The sequence below is a fragment of the Paralichthys olivaceus genome, chromosome 3 (genome assembly GCF_024713975.1).
Source record: "Paralichthys olivaceus isolate ysfri-2021 chromosome 3, ASM2471397v2, whole genome shotgun sequence".
NCBI classification, from domain to species: Eukaryota; Metazoa; Chordata; class Actinopteri; order Pleuronectiformes; family Paralichthyidae; genus Paralichthys; species Paralichthys olivaceus.
Window position 1 is genome coordinate 3,723,194 of NC_091095.1, and position 15,534 is coordinate 3,738,727.

At 44.6% G+C, this 15,534-nt stretch overlaps 1 protein-coding gene across 1 annotated transcript; it reads right to left on the reverse strand.

Annotated features, from left to right (window-relative positions):
- Positions 1-263: 263 nt before the first annotated feature.
- foxq1b (forkhead box Q1b) lies at positions 264-1,881 on the reverse strand. The gene has a single exon (XM_020102558.2). It carries the CDS (start codon positions 1,711-1,713, stop codon positions 820-822), a length of 894 nt encoding a protein of 297 aa, XP_019958117.1. The 5' UTR covers positions 1,714-1,881; the 3' UTR covers positions 264-819.
- Between the last annotated feature and the right edge of the window lie 13,653 nt (positions 1,882-15,534).

Below are 15,534 nucleotides of genomic sequence, written 5' to 3' on the forward strand. Positions count from 1 at the left end.
TTGGTGTTTAAAAGATTATGAGATTAAGTATATTTTCTTTCTTCCTTGCAGATGGTGAAATCCACCCTCAGTGTGTCTGCTGCTGAACAGGTGTGTAAAGGCCTGTTCACACACACACACACACACACACACACACACACACACACACACACACACACACACACGCACGCACACACACACACACACCACACATCTGTACATGTCCACATCTGCTTCTATCAAACACCTTCTCTTTATGTCTGCAATGAAACACTCAGTCAACATCGGGGTCCCATCATTTCTTTTATTCTCAAAAAAATACCAGGCATGCATGAATCAATTTCAGTAAAGAACAGGATATTCTTCCATGCGTTTCTAGTGCAGCCACGTGATTCTCATCGCAGCTCAGTCAATATTTTTTTATATTTATATTTACAACAGTATTTTATACAGCAGGTCATAAAAAAACAAGAAAATATAAATAGATGAATAGTTTTAGGTTTCAACATGGCACAGGGCTGCCGCGTCATACAGTAGAAATGACCAATGAACCATGGAGAGGTGAGCGCGCATACACACACACACACACACACACACACACACACACACACACACACACACACACACACTGTGGAATGTCCCGTGAGGACATCAGTCACCACACACTTGGAACTATATAAACCACACGCCATGTTTTTTCCTCCTCTCCAGAAAGACGCACAGCACAGATGATGAGACAGACACATCCCCACACACTGAACAGCTGAAGCACAGGAAGTTAAGACCCATAAAAGTGCACATCATGGTTCAACACACAAGTCTGACATCAGTCCGGAGGTTTCATGACAGCAGGGAGTCTATATGGAAACATCGCGCCCGGTCGGGCACCCTGAACGCGGCCTCGGCTCCGCTCATGCCCGGTGCTGTGTGCTGGAGGTATGTGAGCGCATCCCTGCCGGGCTCTGTGCCGCTGGACGCCGCTTCTGACAGGTACATGTGCTGTGCCGGGTAGTTCAGAGGATACGGCAGTACATGGGCCCCTGGGGGCCAGTAGAGCCGGGGGGCGTGGGGGTCTGCATCAACGTGGCACACCTCCCTCCGTTTGAAAGGTGTGCTGAGGATGCTGTCGATGGCGAAGGAGCTGGAGAACTTGTTGGCCCCCACCCTCTCCTCCGGGCCGGGGAGGCGGGTGTCCTCGCTCAGGATGTCCGGGCTCTCCTGCTCCTGCTTGGGGCCCCTCTTGGCGATGCGCTTCCTCCTGCGGCGGAACACCCCATCAGCGAAGGTGTACTCGCTGTGCGGGTTGAGCATCCAGTAGTTGTCCTTGCCCCAGGGCCTGGAGGGGTCCCGCAGCACCTTGAGGAAGCAGTCGTTGAGTGACAGGTTGTGGCGCACGGAGTTCCTCCAGCCGGTGTAGCTGCCGCGGAAAAACGGGAACTTCTTCATCAGGTAGTCGTTGATCTCTGCCAGGGTGAGGCGGCCGCTGCCGGACTCCCGGATGGCCATGGCGATGAGGGCGATGTAGGAGTAAGGAGGCTTGGGTCTGCGGGTGTACGGCTTCCCCTTGGTGCCGTCGCCGCCCTGGGTGACAGGTGCCGGGCTGTTGGCCACGCAGTCCCCGTCCGACCCGAGCTCGTCCCCGGACAGAGGAGACGGGACTCCCCCCTCTGCGTCCATACACAACTCCAGCGGCTTCTGCACGAAGTGGTGCGCAGAGAAAACTTCAAGTTTCATGTTTCCCCAGTAAAGAAGGTGGCTCTTCTCCCTCGAGTGTCTCCTCTGGTGGAGCTCAGCAGCAGAGCAGGTGTAGCGGTCCTCGGAGCAGTGGAGGCTGGTCTGGAACGCAGCTGGCACCCTGAGCCTCAGTGTGGAGCAGCAGAGCGCAGATCTGTCTCCGGAGACACGCTCGTCTTGCTATAATATAATGCCTCGGCAAGGGACGGCCCACAGGCGGGGTTTCCAGCCCAAATCCATTCAAGCGATTGAGTGATATAGTCTATATGTTTACAGTGAAAAGAAGAGAGGGGGCGGCTATTAGAGTAATTAACCTGTCAAGTCTGTCTGACGGATGAATGAATAGATAGATAGATAGATAGATAGATAGATAGATAGATAGATAGATAGATAGATAGATAGATAGATGGAAAGGTAGATAGATAGATAGATACGTAGATAGATAAAAACGGTGTAAAGCGTTCTTCTCTTTACTTGTTTATGGAAACAGAAAAGTTAGATTTTAAATTTTTACGCACAGCAGCAAACTTTTTCTGAAGCGCCCCCTGAGTCTCTGTCGTTTGGTAAATACAGCTCAGACACACATAAATAGTAGAAAACATACAGAAATGATCCAGCATGTGAAGTTTCTGTTTTTCCTTTCAACCTGTTGGAACGGAGAAGTGACACGGGTGACAAAGAAAGCAAAAAAAGACGCACAATGCACGATGTAAGCTCCGGGGTTTGGTGAGAGGACTCAGGTAACAAATAAAGGAAAATATCGAGGTCACATGAAGTTCAGAGAGGACCATTGCACCTGCATGCAAAGAGCAACCGGAGTGACAGAAACAGGTATTTCACTGTGTTTGAAGCAGTGATGCAAATGACAAGAGAGGGAGGCTGCCTCTCAAAATACCTGCGGATTAGACGCAAAGCACATTCAGTAATAATAATAATCATTTTCTATATTTCTTCATTTCCTATAATCTGTCCAATGAGGAAACAGGATTTGAATCAGTGCGCCAGAGTCCCGCCACAGCATTTCCATCAGGTTCAGTCCAAACCTCACACTGTTGAGAGGGGGCCAGGGCCGGAAAAAGAGATTTCTTGGTCCTAAGCTGCAGCTCCTTCATGAAGTGGTGGGTCTGTCCTGGTGAGGCTGCAGGTCTGCTGCCCATAAAGAGAGAGCTCTTATTATCTGCACTTACTTATTATTTATTTATTCTGATGGAAAAGTCCAAAATCAACCCATATTCATCTTTAATTTAATGTCCAAATGTTATTTAGTGCAACATGTCGCTCAGTGAAGTCATGTTGAAATGCTTTATGGAGAAAAAAACAACTTTGTAAAATTTGTTAATTAAGGATTTAAGATATATAAAGATTTCCAACATTAGTGCCTCCTGGAAGAATCAGACAGCACAAAAAAAACTTTAGTCGTGTTTCTTCTTTTTATTCATTGTTATAGGTAACGCATTTATTTTAACTTAATTCCTCATAAATGTAAAAAGGGAAACAGCCTGCTGGCAGCTCAGTGTAGCTACACATGCAGCAAGACAGCTTCAGCTCCCCGAACAGGTTTTAAGTAAACTGATGAGCCCGACACCTGTAAACCAAATATCTGTTGGTTCCACTGACTCTTCTCCTGTCAACACCTTTCAGCTCCATGAGGACGCAGAAAGAGAGCAGAGAGTTACTGTGAGTTATGAGCCTGGCTTCAGGCCAGTAATAATCATTAAAATGTCATTTGCGGCACTCCTCCTCCTCCTCCTCCTCTTCCTCCTCCTCCCAGCTGCTTGGACCTCACTGGGACCCGAGTGTTGTAACTTACTGTAGGTTCAGGTCATATTCATGTGTGTAAACACACACCGTGCCGTACACAGCGCTTATGAAAAGATTTATTATGATCCTGTGATACATTTTAAGATGGATGTTCAACAACAACCACATGAAAGGCCCCTGTAGGACTAGAAGCATGAGAATTTCATAATGCTGCCATAGGACATCAGATAACGTCACTATAAACTGTTGCCTGCCAGTCTGTGCAGCGCTGGTAGGAATCTGTGTTTGGCATCCTGAGCGGTTTGTGTATCTACAGTACATTGAAATTTTTATCACTTAATTATCGCCTTGAGTATATGCATGACAGGCATGATTAAAGGACTCATAGCACCCTGAGTGATTTGTGTGTCTGTGTGTGTGTGAGAGCAAAAGAATTTGCATGGTAGGTGGGGTAGATACGGGCACAAGGACTTAATGAGTGTCCGTCTGTAGACGACGAGGTGGAACCGCTACTGACGATAAGTGTTTGTTTACGCTTTGAGTTCTGACTGATAGAAAACGATCAGGAAGTGAACGCAGGTGACTGATCGTTGTTTACAAAAGTTCAAGTGTGCGTCTGTCCGTATAAATTGTGGTTTGATGAAAATCAAGATCACGTGGTCTTCATCAGCAGGTGGAGTTTGCTCAGTTGTCGGCAGATGGATCCGTTGACATCAGCTGGTTATATGAAATTACATATTCACCTCCATTAAACACATTCTGTTGAGGACCACTGGAGAGAGTTGAAAGCTCTGGGAAATGCTCATAGTCCGGCCTTGAATTAAAACTGTTCCCAGCTGGAGAACGGCCCTGGAACATTTGAGATTTTCATTGTCGATATTTGATGTGGGAGAGATTTTAATGTTCTTTATTCAAGAGGCCCAGACGTCTTCCAACAGCTTTCCACTGAACTGGTGTTTTATTGATCCAGTGAAGGACCAAACCCTGAACTCATCCCAAACCATGTGAGGAGTCAATGAAAAATAGGCTGTGGATGATGGGGTAGAGCGGTCGTCCTCCAACCACAAGATCAGTGGTTTGATCTCAGTCCTCCCCATTCTGCATGCTGAATTGTCCTTGGGCAAGATACTGAACTCCAAAATTGCCTCGAAAGTCTAGAAAAATAAAGATCATTTACCGTTTAGACTTTTAAATGAGGTTTGTTTTTAGGAAATTCTTCTGGAAATCAATAACTGCTGATTAAACTAAACCCTCAGGAATTATCCCAGAACAGTATTTTCCCTACAATTAGTTTCATATCCTAAACAGCATAGGTTTGTACACTAGGAAATGTTTTTAAACACGAATAAATATAAATGTATTAAAGCTAAATGGTCACAAATCAAATGCCGGTGGAAAATTTGTGAATTTCAAAAGTCATGAAATAGTCAATTTGATTCTGTATTTACTCGGTTTCCAAAAATATTGGAATACAAATCATTCCCCACGAGGTGAGGTTTTAACTGTAGAATGCAAACTTCCTCAAGGTGACCGAAACCCCGAAATTCAAACTTTCCCGTTTTTAGGACGAGAGAGAACATGAACCTCAGTCTCGTAAAACAACCTCAACCTCTGTGCCTCTGAATCTGGGGCCGGTGTTGGCATGAGTCAGTCGTGACGGGTGAAGAGACGTCAGAGAAACGAGAGGTCGACTAGTCACGTTTAGAATCCGCGTCTCACTGGGACGAGGCTGCAGCAGCTGGAGACTTTAAACTAAAATGTTTTTGTTGAAACTCAGGAAGCCGACTGCTGTGAGCCTAAAACTGGAGCTGGGGAAAGAAGCAGCGTGTGTGCTATCATTATCGCGGCCGCCGTACAATACACTAAAGAATCCTCCTCCGCTGTGCCTCTGTGTGTTTTCTTCTTTACAGGACTGTGATGAGGTTGTATTTGATTTCAGGTACGCTGCCAACATGGCTACACACACCTGTGCTGAAGTGATCTTGTGTGAAAGGCAGCACACCTGCTTTTTCGTTTCTTTATCTCCCACATTGCAATTTGAAATCAGAAGTGGAAAGACAATTTCCCCACAGGCGTTCAGTGAAGTCTCGCATTATCATCTCTCCCCCAGATCTTTGGATCAAGGCTTATTTCAGATCGTCGCATCATTTGAGAAGGTCAGGATCAGATTTTCCCTCCGGGTTCTGATGGAAGATGATATTCTGTATGTAACGTGAAGAAACTGCTTTAATTGTGAGTTCATCGGGGTCAGAGGAGTCATCAGTACCTGTAAAGAAACACGCTGAGCTTATAAAACCTGTTAACGTGTCTAAAATTGGCACTTGGTTGTTTTAGCTCGCCCGTTGAGATTTAAAGTGTCTCCTTTGAGCTGCAGGAGAAATCTCTTTTAAGTGCTGACATGAATGGAATTCCAGTAATGTAAATTCATCGGGTGAATCCTTCACAGCTCCAAAAATAGCTTCACCTCTGCGGCGGTCTGCGCTCACACGCTAACCCCTGTCTGCGTGTCTCTCGATGACTTCTTACCTGTATCTCATCTCTGTTTTCTTTCTTCTCAGTGAGTGAAGGGTGTCCAGCCCCCATGTCTTTGTATAAACAAAGTACAGGCTGTGTGTGACAGGGAGGGATAGCAACAAGAGGCGCTGCGTAGCTGAGATTCCCAAGATTCCCTGCAGCAGATTCAGTCTGTGACAGAGGCCGCTGATAGTAGACATGCTTCATTGGGGCACAAAAGAGAGCGCTGCAGTGTGTCCAACTTAAAAGTCTGACATTCCACATCAATTCCTCTCATTCCTGCACTGAGCGCAGTCGGCACCATTATAGGGGTCAGTGTATGTTTTTCTGCAGCTGTGTGGGTGTGAAAGTGTGTGACTGCACATGTGCCTGGCAAAATGGAAGACGCACACATTCCATCTAGTTTATTCTGCGAACTGTGATTACTGTAATTACCCAACAATGCTGCGCTCCAAACGTTCGCTGCCTCGTACCTTTGTGTTTTGGAAGATGAATGGTGGGGGGGCATGTGGCCCATATAATCAGAGACACACCTGAACACTTTACAGTGACAAACAAAAAGTTCCCACGATGCTGTTTTCAAACATAATGCGAGAAGTTTCCACGAGGAATGAATTCATTGGCATGAAAAATGTTTGGTGAGATACCTGATACAGGCAGAGACACACATACAGTACATGCAGTGACTCACACATGTCTCATAACTGTTTTTATAGGTGTAAATCTTTTTTTTGCTTCTGTCAGTGATTAATAAATGAAATCTGATAAAAAATGAAGCAGCATATCCTGCAGTCGTTTGGCAGACGCTCATTGCTATTTTGGGTTCTGACATTCTTACCTGAGGTGTTCACACCCTGCCAGACCAACGGAGAAAAAAATAGATACATATAAATAAATGGAGCCAACAGGGGTATAATTAAAGTAGTTAAGGAGAGAGGTGAAGTACAGGTGAAGCGCAGCTGAAAAGCAGCCTGGCACTGCCAGCTCCTAAATCACATGCAAAGGCAGTGATGTAACTTTGGATCCCCCTGGATCTCATTCCCCCGTACATGCAATGTTTTAGTTTTCTTAGTTGCCGCAGTGGTGACTGCCACAGCATTATAATTATCCTGCTTATTCCACAATATGTCTGTGCACCAGAGGCCCAGTTAGATTGTAGTTTTCTTTCAAGTCTTTTTTCAAGTGCCAGTCTGCAAGTGCTCATCTAGTCGGTCCCAGGACCCCTCTCTTCCTCCTGTCAGCAAAAGAGCCCCTCCCATCAGCAAGAGCTGGTCAATGGAACTTGCAGCCTACTTGGCAAAAGTGCAGCTCCTCTGTTTGGCCCAGATCTCCCCCTCGATAGACAAAAGCATGTTCTTTGAGAGAGTGAGCGTTCAAGTTCCAGTGTGGCCAGCGTGCATCTCAAAACAGCGGCCGCTCCATTCAGAGGCAACATTTGAAGACCGATGGCGTAACTGCGGTGCGACTCGATTGACCTATGTTAAAGGGTTGATCCTTCCCGGGGAAACCAATCCCAGGATTCATTGCACGTTGGTGATGAGCCAGACCATCTCATTTTAGTCCAGGTCAACTCTTTCTATGAAGACCAACCCTCCGACCACGGGCCCCTGAGTTCAAACCAAAGTACCTGTTGGTTGGTCCTATGGTCTTTAAGAGACACCTCAAGTCTAGGTCCAAGTAAAGTGACCTTCGAGACCAATGGTGGCCTTGAGACAGAAAGTTAGATTGACCAATACTACCCTGTATTGTGGACTTTTAGACAACCTACCCCATGGACCCCCACACTCCTTTAAAGTACATTTCTGTGCATGAGCAGACGCCTTTGCTTTTTTTTATTCCTGACATTGCACCGAGCACATTCTGCACAGTCATCTGACACCCCCAGTGTCTTTTGATGGACTTTTCAAACCCTCAGATCAGATGTTGCTCTGCAGGATCTTAAACACGACCTCAACAAGGGAAGAAGCAGATCTTCACTGCACCCCCATAATCCTGCCCGTAAAATGTTACTGTCGGTGCATGTCTGTCAATGAAGCTCCGCCATGCAGGCAGCACGGGCCCGATCTCAGCCCTATCTGCTGTTATCGTCCATTTCAACTCTTCACACGCTAGGGTTCCCTCACATGCCGAGCTGGGAGGCAGCGAAAGAGCTTGGGTGGGGAGGAGGGGGGGGTCAAAGAAGAAAGAGGAGCAATGATTGATCTCAGCCAGAGACACCTCGCTTTATCGCTGCAGCTGATAGGACCTACCTCCATTCAGCAGCGCTGTAGGCTGTTTTTGTGTAAGCATAAACACAGAGCCAAATCAGTACCTGTGCTGCACTGTTTACCTGGCAGCCGTTCAGCCCTTTTCTGTCTAAACTTGAAATAGGATCCAAACACTCTACTCACGCATAGTGGTTTGCACGAGATGCTTCGCCTGCCTCTTCACCTACCGCGGGGCTCTGCAGCACTATTTTTGCACCGTCTGAACCTTAACTGCCCCTCTTATGTCTTTGACTGGGAGGTGGAACATCTCGCTCGGGGGCTTTAACTGCAAACATAGCACAGAATCTGAGCTGTTACCAAGGAATCATCCCACAGAGGATCCCAACAAACACCTGACTGATTGATAACAGTCGTCTGTGGGTTATATTTAGATTCTTTACTCTTCACCAGTGTGTACAGTGTTACCACAATTAAAAGAACTATCCCAGGCCTATACTTAAAATCTTTTTATATATGACTCTTTGATTATAGAGTACATTACTTTGAATGTAATATGAGGTCATATTTCAATTTTTCTGCCTTAGGGCCAGTAGCGTACAAGAAATGCTGAATTAAGTTTCATGCACCAAAGGGGTTTTCTTCTTTTTTCTTTTTGAGCAACTTTATTCAACTACTGTTCTTTGTTTTAACTCTCACTGATTTTAAGGCAACATCTACAAAAGTGTTTTATTTTTTCAACCTCCTTTAGACTTTCGTGAATACGTCTGGGCCCATTTTGTTCTGAAAACTCTTTTAGTCCAGATGAGCAGACGCCCACATTCGCCTCCTGATTGGCTCTCATCAGTTGCAACTCAATACCAATGGGTGAATGTTCACATGGATAATGAATTACAACACTTACTGTCAGTAACTGTTCCACTTCATCATCTGTCCAAGAGGAAAAATACCTGCTCCTGCTAGTATTTTTTTCTGCTCTACTACAGCAAAGTGTCAGTCCATCATGTGTAGTTTAGACTTGTCTTGAATTGTAAAGAAACCTCTGAATACTATTGAGAAATAATGGATTACAAAATAACATCTAGCAGTGATGGGGCCTGACACCAAAGAGTAGAGAAAATCTACAAAAACCCTTTATTCACACTCGAGTCTCACAGAGTTCAATGTTCTTGTTTAATTTGTAAGATTTGTTTTCTTCTAATCTCTGTAGACTTCACATGGCTCAGTGAAGCCACAATTAGAAACCTGGGCTCCTGCAGGGGCAGATGTTACTGTTTGTTGTAAGAGCTATTAGATATTGATTTGGTAATAATTCCTAAATGAATATCATTAAGGATCGGAAGTTTGATTGGGGGATACGATCCTAATCTCCTCCAGCTGGCCGTGGGGTTGTAATGTGTCCTGCCTCCGCTCCGGCATTGATCCACCGGAGCAAACAGCAGCTGCCTGGCTGCACGACAAAACCACAGCACCCATCTGGTATTAAACATGTCCGATAGTATAAAATCCTCAAGAGCAGAATATGTCTGACAGAATTATATAATGCACAGAATTCAAAAACTCAAAATAACTCTAAAATAACTTAAAATAACAAACGTAAACTGCATTACGGGCTGAGAACAGACAATAATGAGGATTTTTAGACGTTTAAATTCTGGGATAGTCCTGCGTTCTTAAAAAAGTTCATTTTAAAGCATTAAGTTGATGTTATTTCATTTTTTTATTATTATAATTATTATAAAAAACCAACAGTGATGTTATAATATCACAAGTTTTGTCTGTGTAACCACATCAACATCAACTTAAAGAACAATTACAACCATTTTGTTGCAACTGTGAGACGTTTTTTCTAATTATGATAAAGACATTGAAGATTATTCCTCTGAGCTTGTTTTAATATTGAAACATGAGGTCAAGTACGTTCGGTAGCTGCATGAGGAGCGGACGTCACACAGCTGCTCCCTAGAAACCGTACATTTGTCTCCGATGGACGTGTGTTGACCTTATTTATCTCTACTGTGTTTTTTAATTGGGTTTCAAAGGTTGTCAACACCCTGGAGGAGCAGGCTGTGAACTGACAGGCAGTGTTTGTCGTGAGGGTTAAACTCTGTGTTGGTTTTATTCAGTTTTTCGGGGGATTTGTTGATGAAATTAAACGTTGAAATGTTGACAGACTAAAATCTCCAGCTGGTTTGAAGACCACCACCTATGCCAGTGGTTGATGTTCAGCTGTTTAAACTGTTTAGAAAAATGTCAGAATGATTATTGGCAACTCTCCTGCTGGATTTGGAAATAGATCTGGCCATGGATTGTTCGCACTTCAAGTTTTGTTAACTCCCCCTGCGTGCCACAGAAACAGGTTTGGCCATTGGGGCGTCCAGCTGGATAGTTGGGGGGTGGAAACTGGGATGGGCGGTCATGAGTATGAAGCTTAGAGGAACAGTGGAAATACACGATTGACTAATGATTCCATGTCAAACGGCCTTGACAGTCAGAGAAGCCGAGCTGAGAGTGTTACGGGTCATGGAGGCGTTAGAGGAATAAACAGAATCTCGTGTCACTGAATCGTGTGCCTCTGCTACATTGGAGTCAAACCATCTCCAATTATGCCACAAAGATGAAAACCATAATTGCTTGGCCGTGGAGCTTGTTCATGTCAGGAGATGTGTCGCTGCTGTGATTTAACTTTCTCTGCGAGGCGTTGTGAGAAAACAGGCGGTGACTATTTATACAGCTACACACCTGATCAGGCATCCATCCAAACAAAAGGTCTTGAACCCAGCCCTTGCGTGCCTATCCAGCCCAGACATCTGATTAATTATAGTGTGGCCGTTAAAGGCAAAGAAAAACTAGCTGATGAAAAGTCAGTGAGTCTGCAGGCTCAACCTGCCCAAACAGCATCATGCGTGTTAGCTTGTAAAACCCTCCGTCCTGCACCCCCCTCCTCCCCTCCTTTCTCCGTGTCTTTCCCTCCACACACATGCCTCCCCCCCCTCGTTCCTAACTCCCCCCTCTCCGCCTCCCACCCCTGCTCCGGGCCCATTCGTGCAGACAAGGTAAAACATCTCCCTCGCTGTGTCAGAGCCCCGCAGGTGGGCCCCGCGTGCTCAGGTAGATAATATCACTGTTACTATAGACCGTGTTTGGGTTAGCTTGAAAACACTTTTCACAGCAGCAGCAAAACAAAGTGCTGCGCAGTGCGTGATAACAGCAGAGGCTGCTCCCTACAAATTAACCTGTGGAAACACTTTGGTCTCGCACGAAACACACACACACACACACACACACACACACACACAGAAGACCTGCTCCACCTCCTTTTTTTTCTTTCTTCCCCAAATCAAAGTTTACATGATGTTCCTCTGGGACTCGTTTCATGAGATTTAGGACATTTGTGTTGTATGTAATCCACCAAAAGAGTCACGTTAATCCAAAGCAGTGAAATAAGCCTTTAATGTCCTGCTGGTCGTACCATAGAGCCGAGCTGCCTCATGTCCATATTGAAAGCATTGGGCTGATTGGACAAGTGACTCTGTTTCTAATCTGCATACTGCTTGTGCAGTAGACTTCACAAATGGACTTTCTTTAAACAAAGGAGGCATGAATAGCTTGAATGTGCTCAGGGCCAGAAGCAGGGATGGCTTCCATAAACAGATCGCCCAGGTGGTCCATGTGTGAGAGGGGGAGCGGAGGCCTGCCGCTGCAAACCCACGTTTTTCATTTCTGCAGCTTCGCTCCCAAACTTGTGCCGTGGCCACGAGGATGGGTTAGAGCTGATCAGTGAGAGCTGTCTGGAACATGATGTTTCGCACACAAGGAAATTAAAGAAGACTGACTTTATTTTCTGAGCACATGATTTTAGCAGCAAACATAACATTTCAGAATTTCAACTCAGCCTTGTGGATTTTTATCAAAGTCAGAAGACACATAATGAGCAAACACGGATGCTTTCAAAAGGATCATGTGAATTAGATTTGCTTTATCACAGCTGATTGTGGAGCGAGGATTTTACTGCCTCTGTGTCTCAATAACATTAGTCATATGGAGCATGAAGAACCTGTTCTGACTTAAAACCACTTCCCGAGTCTGTGTTCTGTTCTATTGATTTCTTCACATTTCCAGTAACATATAAACAGTGTCCACTTTCTGTCCCGTTGTCCTCTGTCCGTCCCTCTTTTCTGCAGGTTTTTATCAGTGTCATGTTTTCAGGTTGTACGTCTGTCCCCATACTTCTGAACACGATATCTCAGAAACACATTGAGGGGATTTCTTCAAATGTAGTACAAACTTTTATTTGGACTCAAAGATGAACTGATTAGAATTTGTGGTCAGAGGTCTTAGTGGCTTTGTATGAATCTCAAATTCTATTTTCTATAGATTCCAAAATTTTGTTACCATTGAATAATGTCATATATACGGTTCCACCAATATAATACATGAACTGGGGCTCGAGGAGAGTGCGTACCGGTGCCAAGGCTAACACCCGATCTTTCCATGTTTACTTCTGTCACTTCTTCCTTTGGTCATGCTCCACTTGTCCACAGCATTTCATGGAAATCTGTCCAGAAGTTTTTCAGTAATCCTGCAAACAAACATACAAATCAACAAAGAAAAAACCCAATGGACACGGATGGAGACACAACCTCCTCTGCAGAGAATCTAAATGGGTTAAAATCCTTCTGCTCAAAATGATCAATAGATAAAAACTCTTTAAATCATGCTCACAACTCTGTTCAGAAAAAAGTATGATTTGATATATTTGCTCAGCACTGACAAAGTGTCACAGACCCACATGTCTGCACCCTGTTGTCAAATGAAAAACTCAATTCAATTTTTTCAATTTGGTAACAAAGTCGACGCTCTCATCTCAAACATCGAGTCTTTGTCAACTGTTGTTAATGTGATTGTGAGTAAATGTTGCAGCTTCTCACTGAGTTTCCACAATAACAAACCTCTTCTGCTCAAATCTAAGATACTTTACTTGAGTATTTCCATTTCATGGCACTGTATTCTGCGGCTCGGTCACATTTCAAGGGGAAAAGTTGTACTTTTTTTATTTCTCTTATATATTTTTAGGAACTTTCAGATTGAAGTTGGACAGGAAATGTAGGGAAACAGATTTAAAGCACGACAAGTGATTCAAAGATCAAAATACTCAACAGAATATATTTAAAATATGAACCCACTTGTCAGTATCTTGTAACAATATTAGAACTGATGACCATTGAGTAAATGGATTTATACAGATTCAAGAAATCCATACTTTCCCCTTTATTCACAGGGTTGATGGTTCAATCGCCTCTCATTGCAAAAACCTTTGAGTCTCCTCGTCTTCCCAAGTTCACGTCTTCATCTTCTACGTGTGTGACTTTGTCAGTTCTGTGTCTGTCGCATGTTAGAAACTTAATTAACACGTCCACTCGCTCCAAAGAATCTGGAGTTTTTACCAGGTGGCCGTGAGGAACAACTCCAGAGTTTGACCACTTTGTGTTCTCACTGTGGATCATCTCCGGAAAAGGTTGAAAATGTTTTGCCTGAAGTTGGAGGTTTGTCACATGTAACACAATCCAGGTTCTCTGTAGTATAACTGCAGGACTGTACCTGATTCTACTTCATAGTAAAAGTATAATACTGTGAGAGCCACGCCACAACAGCTCAGATGGAAAAATACATTCCTCACACCTACACACACACGTAACATGACGAATGTCTCCCTCGTCTTCACGACAGGTGAGCGCTCACACTAACAATAAGAGACGCCTCCGTGTTTTATGCAATGTTTAGATAGCATTTTACATAACCAGCGTGTTTCTGTGGCCTTTCTTATCGTGGGTCAAACCTGTCCCTGCTGTAATGCGGCCTCTAAATCTAGTATCTTATCAAACTGACCCCAGGCATTGTGAGGGGGAGGGGGAGGGGGGGCGCTTCATGTGCTCACCAATGTTTTATGTACAGTGAGCGTGACAGATCACCTGTCACATGGGGCCGGGTCGCTCGCTCAATGTGTCCAAACACACTTGTGCCATTACCTGCTCGCCCTTGTTTTTCTGAAATAAGGATTAGGGTGAAATATGAGTAAACAGTGACTGACAGTTTGTGACTCTGAGGGGTAACCCAGCCATTGTTTCACAACGCTTAGTAGTGTCAGGTAATAGTTGTGACTCATGGTTGAGACTATGCCATCGCGTGTGTGTTTGAGCTGTTTAGTTGTGTGTGTGTGTGTGTTATTAGAAAACTGGTTCCTCTGAAATGTTGTTTTGACAGATATCAATAGCGCAGGGATCACCAGACACTGGGGGTTCCCTCCACACTCACAAACAAAGCTCATTTCTGATTTCCAGACTTTTATTTGACCGTGAGTTTGGTGTGAGGGCTCAGAGTTTAATGCCGGGCCGGTGAATCAGGTCTGACGCTGCTCACAAGGGTTTGGACAGAAGCTCAGGAGAACATGTTTGTCCGCGGCTTAAGTGCTACAGAAGTTTCTGCTATTGTTTTGGTTCTGCTCTCTGACTGCAGCTCTAAAAATAACACAAAGCCCATAATTATGGTTTTAACCTTAAGCCCCCCTCCCTTTCCACTCAGTCCTATTCTCTGGTTCAACACCTGTGCTGATTTAAGACCTGTGTGTGTGTGTGTGTATGTGGGAGTTGATTTACGACATGGCTGCTGTCACTCTCTCAGATTTTGTGCAGGAATGCCGCTTGTGATGTCAGAAATATTCGATTTGACAGCGTTATGTGGAAACTTTGGCTGAAGGCATAAAGCGCTGCCCCTCAACAACAATGAGGAGTTTATATTTAGCGCTAATGTCGTGCTGGCATGCAACGTGCGGCGCTGAGGAGAAATTGTCACCTCTCAGAAATCCTCTCCCCAAACACCTCGGGCCACGTTGACAGTAAATTAGAGACAGAGACTTAGCAGCCAAGCTATCGTCAGGTTAACAGGTTCACTATCTTAGTTCAACACCTTGGCATGATGATAATCGCTAATTAGCACCAAACGCAAAGTACAGCAGCTGATTGTTTGGGTGATTTATTTTAAAGGGACGTGTTCATAAAATTAAAGCTGTTTTCAGACATTAAGTCCTGAGAATGGCCACTGACGCATTACCACGTGTGGTTACCGTGTGTGGTTACCGTGTGTGGTTACCGTGTGTGGTTACCGTGTGTGGTTACCATGTGTGGTTACCGTGTGTGGTTACCATGTGTGGTTACCATGTGTGGTTACCATGTGTGGTTACCATGTGTGGTTACCATGTGTGGTTTACCGCGTGTGGGTTACCATGAAAGTCCAAGATTTGTGCCAATCCATCTTGTCAATGTGAAGTTATTTAACTTCCTAA